General features: G+C 53.0%; 1 protein-coding gene across 3 annotated transcripts; it reads right to left on the minus strand.

The window, feature by feature from the left end:
- Positions 1 to 694: 694 nt before the first annotated feature.
- FHL1 (four and a half LIM domains 1) lies at positions 695 to 12682 on the minus strand. 3 transcript variants are annotated; one of them, XM_085325585.1, is made up of 6 exons: positions 12589 to 12682; positions 4940 to 5121; positions 3940 to 4117; positions 3268 to 3437; positions 2456 to 2642; positions 695 to 1705 (listed from the first exon to the last, which is right to left on the minus strand). In XM_085325585.1, exons 2-6 carry the CDS (start codon positions 5093 to 5095, stop codon positions 1548 to 1550), a joined length of 849 nt encoding a protein of 282 aa, XP_085181711.1. In that variant the 5' UTR covers positions 5096 to 5121; positions 12589 to 12682; the 3' UTR covers positions 695 to 1547. The 3 variants fall into 3 exon arrangements, with proteins under 3 accessions (XP_085181711.1, XP_085181712.1, XP_085181710.1); XM_085325586.1 differs by lacking the exon at positions 12589 to 12682 and adding an exon at positions 12378 to 12459; XM_085325584.1 differs by lacking the exon at positions 12589 to 12682 and adding an exon at positions 12378 to 12456 and having other exon boundaries at positions 695 to 1702.
- Positions 12683 to 13481: the final 799 nt, after the last annotated feature.

Raw genomic sequence — 13481 nt, forward strand, 5'->3', positions numbered from 1 at the left:
TTTTGCAATTGTATTTGCATGGTTGGAAAGGTATTTGCATTAAAACACCTTCAGATCTTGCTGTGTTTGCATCTGCTATGACATGTTCATTACTGTTGAATTCTTTAACTCACTTTTCACTTTAAGTAAGCGTTTACATTTTACATGTATAACTAGCATCTGTATGTTTTAATGCTGATTCTAACAGCACTCCATGACCAGAGTGGACCAGTGACTGTCAGGAGCACAGCGAGATGCTGCCTTTTTGTTTTATTTGGGAAGAGTTCTTTCTTTGTTTCTAGTAGGTGCATGTGACTGAAAAGGAACAACCCTTCCATTTACATTTCTGTTCGCTATCAATCAGCTGCTACTGTGAAAAACTTACTTAAATCATAGTTCAGGTCAATGAAGGGTAGTAGAGCTGGATGTAGACAGTGGTTGTACCTGTCTTTTCCAGAGGACCCTTTCACACCAGCTGTTCCTAGCTGGTCCAGCTGGTCCAGAGTCAGTCAGTTAGAAAAGAAAAACGAAAAACTCACTCTGGTTTATAGAAATAGTTGGTTTGGTCCTCAGCTATTTAAGGGCATTGTGGCAGAGCAGCTGTCTCTTACCTTGCCCTTGAAAATACAGTGTTGGACTTGATTTTGGTAGCTCAGCCGTAAGAGGTGTCAATCATTTAAGAAAAATAGTGAAATGAAAAACCAGTTTTCCAGACTGTAGGACTCCAAACAGGCACTAATCTCATTTTTATTAATTCATAAAACGTACATTGACATGATAGGAGAGCTATGATTGAGCTATTTTAAGGCACTTCTAAATGCATATGCATTTTGCTGTAGTTCAAAGGCTTAACTTCTTTCTTACTACTGGATTAGTAATTGCATATAGAAAACCTCATTTAAACAATGATGTAAAAAAGGCTGGTGAGCAAAACTTTTGGACAAACCATGCAGAAATCAAGACTAAAACATGGTTATGAGAACTAACTAAAGCTAAATCATACTGCCAAACTGTTATTATATGTAAGACAAAGCCATTCCATACACTTGCTGCAATTCAATGTGGTAGGATAATGTAAGGTATTTATTATTGACCTGCTATTAACTGTGTGATATATGTAATGTACCTGTACTGTAAATGCATAATAATAATCTCTCTCCTCCTGGGTGCAAGGTACTGAGGCTTGAGCATGCCTTGTCAAACCCAATTCATTTAAGTGCCAAGCTTAAATATACCAGACAAGTTTAAAACCAGCTTTGTTTTAGTTTAGGCTATACATGCAGGTTATATAGTATTGGGATCTCTAAGGCTAAACCTCAAACTGAAGTGGCATTTTAAGCCTCTGCATTAATAGTTACTTGAAAGCAAAGTTAGATTCTTGTAACAGCATGTGTATTCTTACTGCAGGAGCATCAAAAAATCAAACCAAGTATGTTTAGGTTACTTTTTAGTTTTTTATGCTAAAATGAAAAAAGGTAAGATTTTTAGCATGCAAAACCTGCTTCTTTACCAAGACTATTTTGGAAAGCAGGGCTGAAATCCATTTTACAGCAGTTGCTGTTTGCTCCTTACAGTCGTTTGGGACACTCAGCGCAGTAAATTTTTCCATTATGGCGAACAAAGCGCTTGTTGGCCAGACCACGGGCACACTTTGTGCATTTGAAACAATAATCGTGCCAGGATTCATCTTCGTAGTTAACCACACTGGTTCCTCTTCCAAATCCTGCTAGGAGAGAACACAATTATAGGACGACAATAGTCGTTGTCCTTGTCCGGGTTAGTCCGCCAAACAGCAAGYCTCAGTCTTAATGCCTTCATGTAACTGAACCACATTGTTTGCTGCTCAGTATTACTGCTCTTAGAGAAACAGGCAGCTTTGCATGAGCTTGTGTGGCTTGTCTACATTAAGGCTTTTCTCTTGAATTCTTTCTCCAGGGAACAGTCAAGTTGAAGGAAAGAATAATAGGGCAAGGATAGGGTGGGCTAAACACCCTACCATATTGTTACAGGGTCAGATCCATRCTCTGAAATGCAGAAGAGAATGGAAGACCCACGAGACTGGCAGGATAGCGCCCATATTTCAGGGGTTAGCTTTTTGGGGTTTTCACGTCCAATAGCCATGGCATGTAAAACATATTAGAAGCAAAGCAAACATTACTCCAGGGCGCTAAAGCACTGCTCTTTTTAGTCTTTTGGTTCCCAAACTAAGATTTAGGTGGGAAGTGTTCCAGTTGGGGTAGTTCTGGAGGAGGTACAAATTTGAGGAGTGCAAAAAGTGAAGAGCTCAGTTAGTAACTCATCCTCCATCCAATAGCAGGCTGTGGCTTAGAGTTAGATCACACATTCATTGCAGAAATAAGGTTGGCAATACTAGACCTGCTTCTGGTGTTAGTGGCCTCTGAGGTACATGACTTTTGCGATCATACTTCTAACCTTAAGCACTCAATGCCCACAAGCTGCATTTACTCCAACATACCTGTAATAGGATTCTTGCAGCCAGCACACTTCTTGGCAACGCACTCCTTGTAGCAGTCAACACAGTAAAACTGATCCTCTACAGCTGTGAAGCGCTTCCCACCCAGTTGCTTCTTGCAGTTGGAACAAATGAAGCACTCTGAATGCCAAGGCTGCTCCTGGTAAGTGAGACCTCCAGAAGTGATGGGCTAGGAGGCAAAGAGCAGATACACAGTGTTTCAGAATCAGTAGGGAGGAAGAGAGATGACCCATGCCTGGCATGTATGGTGGGAGAGCTTTGTYGTTGTGAAGATCTTCTTTGGAGGTTTTCATTAAAATGAAATAGAGCAACTTGAGGTTCTGTAGCCTGAAATCCTACATGTCTAGAGCTTTCACAATAGTTTATTTTACCTGCAGCAACTCTGTAATTCTACATTAATCAGTTGCAGAAGTTGTAAAACAGCTGTTTTTATACAAAACATTGATTTCCTGCTTGAATACACAATACCTACTAGAGAGCTTAAACCATCTTAGCCTTGTCATCGCCAAAGTATGTGCAAGACTGGTGTTGTCTTTGCTTCAGTCTCTGAGCAGCAGAGCTGCGCTCAAAAAATGCTACAGCTCSCACTCAGATACTGTAATATGCAATGACCTTTAGCTCACTTGTGATGTTAAGCCACACTAGCTGCTCACACCAATATCTCAGGAAAAGAAAGTAAGCAATGGTACAGCTATAGCATGAACTGTCTGCTGGTTTACCCKCCTAGCTTCTAACATGTAAGTGTTAGCAACTCTAAATTCAGACAGCTGCCTTTGAAATCCAGAAGGACTTACATTCTTGCATTTAGCACAGGTCTTGGCAAACTTATGTTCATGGCAGGAAACACAGTAGAAGTCATCGCCCTTGGGGAAGAAGCTCCCAGATCCGATCACTTGCTTGCACTGGCTGCAAGTGAAGCAGTCCTTATGCCAGACCATCTTCTTGTACTCAACATTTTGGTCTCCTGTAACAGACAATGTTATTTGGCATTTCAGGCCTGTGACAAATTCTCCACCTCTTGCAATGTGGCATGTCAGTAGAAAAGTCTACAAGTGCAGCATATGAGTAAGGGAAGGGCTGTTAATTTCTGCATCCCACTGAATTTCATCCAACTGGGGCCTTCAAGATTTTCTTAAATGTCTATAGCAGGCAAGAGTCTGAGCCTTTCTGAGAAGAGAGGTACTGGAGGTTGCACTTAAACAGAACAAACCCTTTGGTAGAAATGATTTAAGACTGACTAGTAAGGTGAACAAATCCACACAAGGGTTAACTGCAAGGCAGCCTTTGAACAGTTGTCCAAAATGAACAGGTGAGAGCAACAGGCAAAACCTGCACCGTTTTGTAATGCTCCAGCCTGTGAGCACGATGCCCAGACACCTAACAGCAGCCTCCAGGACTGATTAACCTCTGTGCTGCTGCACAGAGCACCAGAACAGCCCTCAGCAGTGGTATCATTAGCACCATACCTGCAATAATAGGCTTGAAGCAGCCCTTACATCTGGGTGCATCTTCAGTGGCAGTGCAGTTGCTACACCAAACCTTGTTGTTCTCCCTCAGCATAAAGGGCTCGTTGACCAAGGACGTATAGCACTTGAAGCAGCGGAAGCAGCTGTCATGCCAGTAACGGTTCTTGAAGTGCAGCTCCTGGAACAAACATGAGAGTGAGCAGTAAGCCCTTCTCTTTTGCTGAGYACCCCTTAAAACAAGCAGTCATCTGATAAGCCTTGGCCATAAGGATAGTTTTTATTTTTTTTCTTCCCTATCGCTTCTACATTCAGTGTTTGGGGGGTGCAGCTCATCTGCAAACAAGAGGAGGGACATTTAAGCAGACTCACTGACACAAGGGGTTTAATTACAATCACAGTTGAGAGGCTACAGYTACGAAGATTTTAAATCCACTATACAATTAAAACTTGGGAGGTTCAGGGTACCAGTGTTTCTAACAAACCACTTTGAGATTTGAAGTTCTGCAAGCATTTGTGGGCTTCTCTAGTCATCAGGTCCCCCTCGAGTTAAGGTGTACATTGTTACTGCCATAAACACAAAGCAATAAAAGCTTAACTAACTGACAAAAAGCCAGACCAAGGAGCATGTTCTCAAGTGCTTTAGCCTAAAGATTAATTTTCTGCAAGTCCTATGCAGGCTGGATTAACTGCAGTGTTGTCTTCAGAACATCTGAGCATTTGCAGCAGTTCTAGAATCCTGAATCTAGATCCTGTGCAAAAGCAGCCCATCCTGAGCATCCCTTAGTGCGTTATCCCAGARCCTCTGGCTCGTTGCCCAAGGAACACGCAAGCACAGCCTGACCGACAGCCAGAGGGCTCACGGCAGAACTTGCTTTTGCAGAGAGCCTCACAGACAGGCCAGAGCCAGAAAACCAAATGGGAGGTAAATCAGCAGCTGCCTATCGTATTCTCATCGCAAAATCTAACGGTACCACCACTTAYTTAACTGCTCAGCGCTCACCTTGGAGTCGGCACCGATGGGTTTCTTGCACTCGATGCAGGTGTTGGCGCAGAACTTCTCAAAGCACTTGACGCAGCAGTGGCGGCCCTCCTTCTGCACGTACTTCTTCCCTTGCAGCGGGTCACGGCAGTAGTGGCAGTCAAAGCGCTCCGACATGGTGCCCACAGTATAACTGCCAGGCCCTGCAAGAGGAAAGCAGGTAAATTTACAGCCCTGAAGCCCTAAGAACTGTTACAGCTTCTGGGCCTGTGCAAGTGAGGACGTTTAATGGAACGAGCTCATCAGTGAATGTGCGGCAGTTGTGCCTACAGAGAACAGCTTTTGTTAGGGCAGCTCTGCTGTCAGAYGGCTCGAGGGGTTATCAGACTGACTGCTCTCTACCAGCTGCCTGAGCGTGCCCGGGTGCCTGCACAGTCCTTCCTTTCTGGCCTTTCCCGACCGTCACACCTTCCACGCAACAGCTCGAGCGGTGGCCTTGTCCAGCCACAGCCGCGCGGCCCACGCCCGGCTGGCGAGCTGCAGCTCTCCTTGCAGGGACCTGGACAGCAGTCTGGGCGAGAGTGGCTGCCACAGGCTGGAGTCTCTCTCCAGGTGCTGGCACAGAGGTGGGAACACCCAGACTTGCCTCCACGGCGTGCCTGGACCGTAGTGCAGCGTGTCCAGGGGCTCACAGCTAGCCATTCRCTAAGTAAACTGTACAGTTCTGTTCCAGCTTCTGTTCACAGACCATTAAAAAAAAAATGCAGAGAATTGGTGGCCAGGACAGAGCAGCAGAATTAGTTTTCTTCTGTGCTATAGGATAACGCTAGTGAGGAGGATGCGGCCCCAAAGTAAAGCCGACAAGAGACCGATCTGCCAGGACTCCAGGGCCTTGTCCTCTGAGCACCGACTCCTGCCAAAGGTGCAATGAGCTCGCCAGCCCCCTACAACACGAAAGCCTCTCAGTCTTGCAAAACCTCAACAGAATTAAATGTAGCTTTACCAYTGCTAATTAGGGCTCAGCCCTGCACCCACTGAAGTCAGAGTTTTGCCGTGAGCACTGCCCTGAGTGGACAGCAAGGCTTGTGCTTATGTTTGAGCTTTATCTTTGGGGGTCTGAGGCCATTAAACCCTCACTCTCAGGGAGGCTGGATGCAGTAGACAACCTGGGCTCATCCACTGCTCATACCTCTGCGTGTTATTGCCCTTTAGGATGTAGTGGGGAGACGCACCGTGAAGTTTCAGGACGATGTGGMCCACAGAGGAAGGCTACGTGGGCTGGCTCTTGGCTCTGTTACAGAGCTCAGCAGGGACAAGGGCCACGGGCTGCCCTGCCTCCTGGAAGCACCGCGCCTGGCGCTACAGTCAGCATAAGCAATGCATTAGTAACACAAATATTTTCATTTGCCTTAATAGCCAGCCAAGATATGAATGCTAGATTTCTGCCTGCAAAGAGGCATGATGGGCTCCGGCCAAACAAAAAAATGCAGCTCTCTGCCTCCCAGGGTCTCGCGTGCTGTGAGTGCAGCCCTGCAAAATTTGCTTGCTCCATGGCTCCAGGAYGTAGTTCCTGGCAAGGGAAGCAGAATCAAGTGACAGCATTTCCTTATCACCATCTTAAGATGAAGGATCTTAGCCTGTTTTATTCCCATATTTCAAAAAAGGGTAACGATACCTAATCACTCATTAACAGCAGCTTAGTTCATAAGGGCCAGATCCAGCAGTCCTTGGCTAGACCATAACTGAGGCTCCACAAAATTTGCGCACAGACACCATCGCCAACCAAGAACAGAGCAGAATAGTTTCCACGTTCCCAGCCGAAGCCTGCAGCCAGCTGCAGCCCTCCTGAGGCCTTTTGTGCCGGATATTTGTGCAGCTTCCAACAGCCTCTTTCACTGGACTTTCATATATAAAGTGATGAGGAAAAAAACAAGAAGAGATCTCCCAGCATTTAAAGAAGCTTCTTAAGTTCGTGCCAGCAGCACTCCGCCAAAGCATGACTATTGCACCACGGCCGGCTAGCTARCGCTTCGGCTGGGAGCTAAGCTGGGTGTGGGGGGTCTCTTGACTGTAGGATTTTCCACTTTGGCTGGAGGTGCAAGATCACCCTTTCTCCCCCAGATATCCACCTCCAGCTTGCACGCCTAGTCTCAGCCTCCCAGACCACCTCTGCTAACTGCTTTTTCCATTTCCCTACGCCTGTCCGCAGAGGAAGCCAGCAAAGCTTCCAGCTAAAYGCTGGATGTAGAAAGCACCTGCACGGTTACGTAACCCCATGCAGTCCTTCATCCCCCATCACGAAGGGTGGGGACGCGGCCGTCGGCCCCCCGCAGCAGTCGCCCTGGGGAGGGACCGCAGCTCTGCCTCCGCGAGCGCCTCTCGAGCGGCCGCGGCCCCCAGCTCTGCAAAGCCGCCCTTTGCTAGCGCCGCGAGGAGCCGGGACGGGAGGCCGTAGTCTGGCAGCAGGGGACGCCCAGAGGGACCTGAGTTATTCTTTTCCTGATGGAGCTGAAGTGCCAGCGTGCAGAKGGAGGGGGAGTTACGCGGTCAGGCAATATAACCTGTCGCTTGCTGCTGTTAGCCAGCGAGGCAGCACTTCCCTCCCGTTGCCTCCACCCCGGCCACCCCACCGAGCCCCCCATACCTTGGTTTCGGGGCAAAAGCACTGAAACCAAAAACRCTGCAGCTGGCCTGGGCTGCTGTGCTGTCTGCTGCCGGTGGAGTTCCCCAGCTGGGCTGTGCCCAGGAGCCATCAGCGCTTTGTAAACTGGAGCTGGGCTCGGGATTTCGGAGTGCGCCCAGGGCGCTTCAGCTCTGGAGCAGCAGGCRCTCTCGGCTGGGCCCGCGTGGCAAGGGGAGGTCCACGGGAGCCCTGCAGCGCTTGCGGTTTGCTGCTGAATGCTTGAAAAGCGGGCACACCGTGTTTTTATAGCACAAAAACCTGTTTGCATGTCTTTCACTGGACACCTGCCCACCCCAGTGCTGCTAGACTTCCATCGGCTGCATGGTCCAACCCGTCAGCACAAGAAACCCCACACCAGCGCCRGAGCCCTGGGCCGGGGCTCATTGCTGCCGCCTTCGCAAGGACCAGGAGCAGGGCTTAGCAGCAGCCTCTCGAGCGCAARCACCCTTCATTAGATGAGCACACATCAACCCAACCAGGTCTTCATCGGAGCAGAGCCCTGCCGAGGCAGCCCAGCAAGCTCAGCGCAGGGGCAGCAGCCGTTCCAAAGTGAGGGAAAGCTTTGCTATCTGCTTAGCAGACCTAGTACTTTTTCCCCTTTGAGAGCAACATGCTGTTGGCAACGCAACACAAGCAGCCGCAAAGCCACCAGCTCCTAGGTGCAAAGCCCAGGGAGGTGCCTGCCTCCACGTGAACCTTCGACAGTTGTTTCAGAGCTCTCCTCCCGCCTCATTTCTGCACCTGGGAACATGCTGAAAACAAGCAGGGCCCATCACATGCTACAGCYACCCGTCATAAAGGACTTGATTTGCTCCAGCACCGTACACAAGCCAAGGAGCAACTGGAATAGGAAAGAGGAGATGGGGTTCACACTGTTACGTCTCAGATTTTCAAATCCAGGAGCAATCGCACTGGCTCCTATTTGTCACCCTCTCGGTAACGTCAGGCCAGAACAAGCTGGAGGACTGCTGCTCCAGAAAGCAGGACAGATGATAATCCYGTGTCTTTGCAAAATCAGAAGGGACTTGCTTGGAGGGAGGAGCGTTGCGCAGGGAGGCGGCAGCAGCGGTGGGGGCACAGTTCACACCCTTTCCCTTCCCTTCGGCTTATAAAACCGGGCCAGAGGCCCAGCTGGCAGGAATTACACTCCGTGGGGACAGAGTTTGGGAAACGTAGCCTTGCCAAGGTCAGGRGATGGCCATGTCCCGCTGACAGCTCTGCCAAGGGTTGTGTTTGTACCGGCTCAAGTAAATGAAACAAGTAAACAGCTGGGAAACATGGAAACTATGTGAGCCACCGCCAGCTCTGCAGAGCCTTATCRAGCAAGTGGGTTTTATTTGGAAGAAATGCAATTGCACAGAGTCCAGGGCAAAYGGCACTGAAACATTCCTGATCTCAGGTTTAGGGTTGCTTTAAACCAGAACACATAATTGTGAACAYATGGCCCAGAGAGGAACATAATCCTGTGATCCCACCTAGCGCTTCATGCCCCAACTCGAGGCAGACATTTATCACYGCAGCTTTGGAGACCTGCAGACAGCACCAGGCCTGGTGCCCGCAGGAGCCGGGCTGTGCCCGTAGACGTGCTAGGGGCTGCCCACCTTGAGCCAGCTCATGGACAAACAAGCCTCTCTCATACACRGCCAGGAGTAGTGGGGGGACAAAAATTTGCTTTTGGCTCTTACAAGAGTTTTCTGYCCTCAACAGTAGCATCAGTAGCAGGTTGGGTCCTTCCCAACCCTCAGAAAGGCCCCTCCACCCCGTTATCTGCAAGAAGGATGAAGACACTGTCCACTCTTGGTGCCAGAGCACAGGTAAGAGCGAGCCCAGCCCCTCCACGGGGTGAAACGCACCATCTGCTCCAGCTCTCCGTTCACCCRTGCTGAGAGCCCGCACCCGCTGGACCATCCCCTACCACGCTCCCATGGAAGGAGCCCAGTCAGGGGCCAGTGCACAAGAGCCCCCAAACCTCCCCAGAGGGGAGCAAATGCCCATTTGAAGAGCACTGAAGCCCTGGGGAAGAAACTTTCAGCATCCTACTGMTGCTCCCTGAAGGCATCTAGTCTCCCCAGACAGAGGGTGGAGACAGCGTGTACTTGTGCTCCGTAAAAAAAATAAGTACATCTCCTAGAGCCTGGATGGCAGCAGATCACGGTTTTAAGAGTTGACGTTTATCTCCCTAGTAACCTATTCCTCCGAGAGCTGCACTGTACCCCCACTGCTTAACCTCCTAGCGCTTCCAGATACATTAACCTTGGCCTGTCTTTGCTGTCCAGAAAATAGGCCCGTTCATTATAAAAAACTAAAGACACGGTAGATGCACGGAAAAAACCTCCGCTGCTCCTCTCAGCTCGTCATAACCACCTTCCCCGGGCCGCAGTTCTGGTGCACGCTGTGCAGCCTCTGCGTGCGGGGTGGGCAGCAGCTGCTGCGCGTACAGTGTGGCTGCGCGCCAGCGCCGTGCAAAACGCAGCGCTCGGGGTAAGCGCTCCTTTAACTGACCAGCAAAGCCGTAAGCGCTGTACCTTTACGCCTCGTTTCACAGCGGTGCGTTTAAAACGCGCGTGCGTGTCAGCATGGAAGTTAGCTCGAGCAAGGTTTCTCCGGCTGCGGCGCGCGCAGACCGCGCTGCCTGCCCAGCCTAGCGCCTAACGCCGGGGAATCTCGCAGCCTCCCACCAGGCGCCTCCGGCCTCCTCTCCGTCCAGGTCGTCGGCCAGTCACGGGGACCACAGAACACGATTTGGGAAGCGGAAACGAGTATTGACCGACTCGAACCATCCTCTGGCCTGGGCTCCCCTCCGGCGATGTAGGAAGGGGGCAGGAAGAGAGAGCGCAGGTGGCTGGCGATGGGGGTTAAAGGCAGCGCGTGCCGACCCTTAACAGCCCGGAGGACCCTCGACAGAAACAAGAGCTCCAGAAAAATCCAGCAAGACCTGTGAGCCCTCTTTCTGCTCCTCTTCCACCGGTTCAGGCCTGCCCAGCCGCGGCACTAMCGGTTTTCCAAAGCTGCTACCACCACTCCAGGCGAGGTGTCCCCCTCCCACGAGCCCTGATGGCTGCTGTCTAAATGTAGCTCCCTGATGAATTTGGCTACAGCTAAAGGGCAGCTGGCCAGACCGGTGGCCTTCTCGAGTGTCAGGGTATTTGGCAAGAAGAGCGGCTGGAATTCAACTCTAACATTTACCTGACCAGAGMGGTGCCAACAAGCCACTTGTCCCAGAAGAGCGCCTGCTGCTCTCCCCGCCGAGCGAGGCCGCAGCGCCGCGCTTCGCGGAGCGGGCGAGGCCGAAGCACGCGGCACACGGGGCCGGCGCGCGACTGATAGGCGAAGCGCTTGCCACGGGCTGCTCGTGTCCCTGGGGAGCTCGGTTAAACGCGATAAACCACGCCAAGCGCGGTCCGTAACTGCAACCAGGGAAACGGCGCTCGAACCTCRCGGGCTCTTCCGCCGTTTAGGGAGACGAGACGGCGGCGCTGAGCCTCTGGCAGCGCGCTGGGCGCAGGGGGCCGCGTGCTCCGCGGCGGCGGGGAAGAAGGGAGCTGATGCCGTCAGCCTCTGCACGAGCTTGGGGTTTGCTCCGCTGGCTGAGCACGTCCAGCCCCAGGACCACCAGGCACTGCCTACACCTGCCTGTTTCGGCTCCGGACCTGGCACCGGCCCGCTGCCCTGCCCAACAGACCTTTGCAAAGCCACRGGGAAGGAAGAAATCACTTGCAGGYCGTTTTTGCTGGGAGGGCTGGYGGTACAGGGTGAGGAGCTGTGCTCTGCCGTCGCCAGGCTGGAGCACGTGCGAGTCGCAGACTCCATAATCCCAAAATTATTCTGTTGATAAAATGGAAGCTTCTTTATTTAGAACAAAAAACGGCTCCAAGTTCCTCAGGCGGTTGCCAAATCGTTCCCCGCGGTCCTATTGCCGCCGCGTCTGAGCACATCGCGATCGCTATTAAATCTTGGCGCTTCCCCGCGGCGGGAGGGCCGGGACGCGCTGCTGCAGCCCTGCACAGACGTCCCACGCTGGGCTCGCTCGAGCGCTCGGCGCAGAGCTCGGCTGAGGCTGCCGAGGCCCCAGCGCGCGGGGCTCCGCRGCCGAGAGCGGCCCCGAGCGGGACCCGGGCAGCCAAGTCCAAACCTTCTGGGAAGAACCCAGACCAAGAGCAATAAAATAAAATAAAATAAAATACCCTGCTCGGTGCAACCCCAGACGCAGGTAGATCTCGYGGCCGCTGCCGAGGCTCCCGGCCACACGCGGATCTGCCCCCTCTCCCCACCGCGACGCAGCCCGGAGCCAACCACGGGGCTCCCCCCGGCAGCCGGGACCCCGCCGCGGGCATTAATTGCGCTTATTGCTCTCGTGCTTGGACCAGAACCACTCAAAAGCCAAAGTAYGGTCCTCGTCCCGGGGAGGGCGAGGCGGACGGCGGCCGCAGCTGGAAGGACGACGAAATGGCGCAGCAGCGGCGGGTGGTCTGGTGGGCCGAGGCCAAGAAATAAAYGTWCTGCATCTAAACTGAATGCATCTGYGTTTTTAAACGCTTTTGAAACGTTGGAAAAAAGCGGCAGGAAATCAGGCGTTGTGCGTTACACGGCGCGCTCCCGAGCGTCYGTACCGGGCGAGCGGGTCGGGCGCAAGGCGAGAAGCCTCGCGCGCGCCCCTCGCCTCGGCATCGCCAGGGCGGCGGGCGCCGAGGCCCGCGGCGCTGCCGCACCGCGGAGATTCGGGGCTGCATGGCGGGAGGGCTTTCCCCCCGCTCCTGCCCGCCGGGTGCCCGTTACCTGTGTGCCGGTGGAAAGCCATGAGCAGCAGCGGCGGTGGCCAGCAGCCCCTCGGGCAGCGCGGAGGTGTCACAGTCCCTTGGCCGACACGGAAGCGCCTCGTTTGATAACGTACATTTACAGGGAGGCTATTAATACGGACGGGACTCCTACCAGATGTCCACTCCCCTCCCCGGGGATCACAACCTTAATCCCCCTCGAAAATTCTTACCATTTTAGGTGATCGGAGGGAGAAGAATAGGATCCAGAGACCTCTGTGGGCAACATGTAAATACCTGCCTGGCTACTCAGCACCCAAATTAGTCCCAAAGGCAGAGCGCGCCTCAGGAACCTGAGCCCCCGCTCGCGCAATTTGGCCTTGCCTTCGGAGGCAGATCGCTGTCTGCGAGCCGGCGCAAGACAAGTTACAAACCCGGCGCGGCTTCCACGCCGCCGCCGCGGGAGGAGAGGGGCCCGCGGGGCCGGCAGCCGGGCGCGGAGGGGAGGAGGAGGAGGAGGAGGAGGAGGGGATGGTTCCCGGGAGTTAGCTCGCACCGAAGTCGTCTTGCTGTCGCCCCTCTGGTTTTTACCCCAAGGAGGCTCATGAGCGACCCAAAGTGAACAACCCCCCCTTCCCCCCGAAACAGCAGCACTTCGAGAGTCTGGTTTCACGGTCATGGGGCTTCTCTGATGTCTACTACAGTTGGGCGCGTTCCCCAGCGCTTGCCTGGGGAGCGCCGGCGCCTCTCCCTCCTCGGAAGCCCCCYGCTCTCGAGCGCGACTCGAACCCGGCCGAGCGGCTTCGCCCAGGCTGCTGCGGGCGGCGCGGGGAGGTCTGGCTCCTGCACGGGACTCGGGTTGCAGTGGGCAGAGGCAGCGAGCTCCATCGCCGCCGGCTCTCGCCCCCGGTTATGTAATTGGCAGCGGCCTGAGCGCAGGGCCGGGGGCCAGGGACACCCAGCTGCTAATCCCGCCTCGACACTGACTCACTCTACGGCCGTGGGAAAGGCCGTTAACCTCCCTGCCAGCCACTCCGAAGAGCCCGTGTTTGTCATTCCCGCCCTCGGAGCCCATCACGGTGGTATCCGGCCCCCCGAGCGGCGGTCGGTGTATTCAGGCCCCGCA

The sequence above is a fragment of the Rhea americana genome, unplaced genomic scaffold (assembly GCF_003343005.1).
Source record: "Rhea americana isolate MKP2758 unplaced genomic scaffold, rheAme1 scaffold_98, whole genome shotgun sequence".
Classification (NCBI taxonomy): domain Eukaryota; kingdom Metazoa; phylum Chordata; class Aves; order Rheiformes; family Rheidae; genus Rhea; species Rhea americana.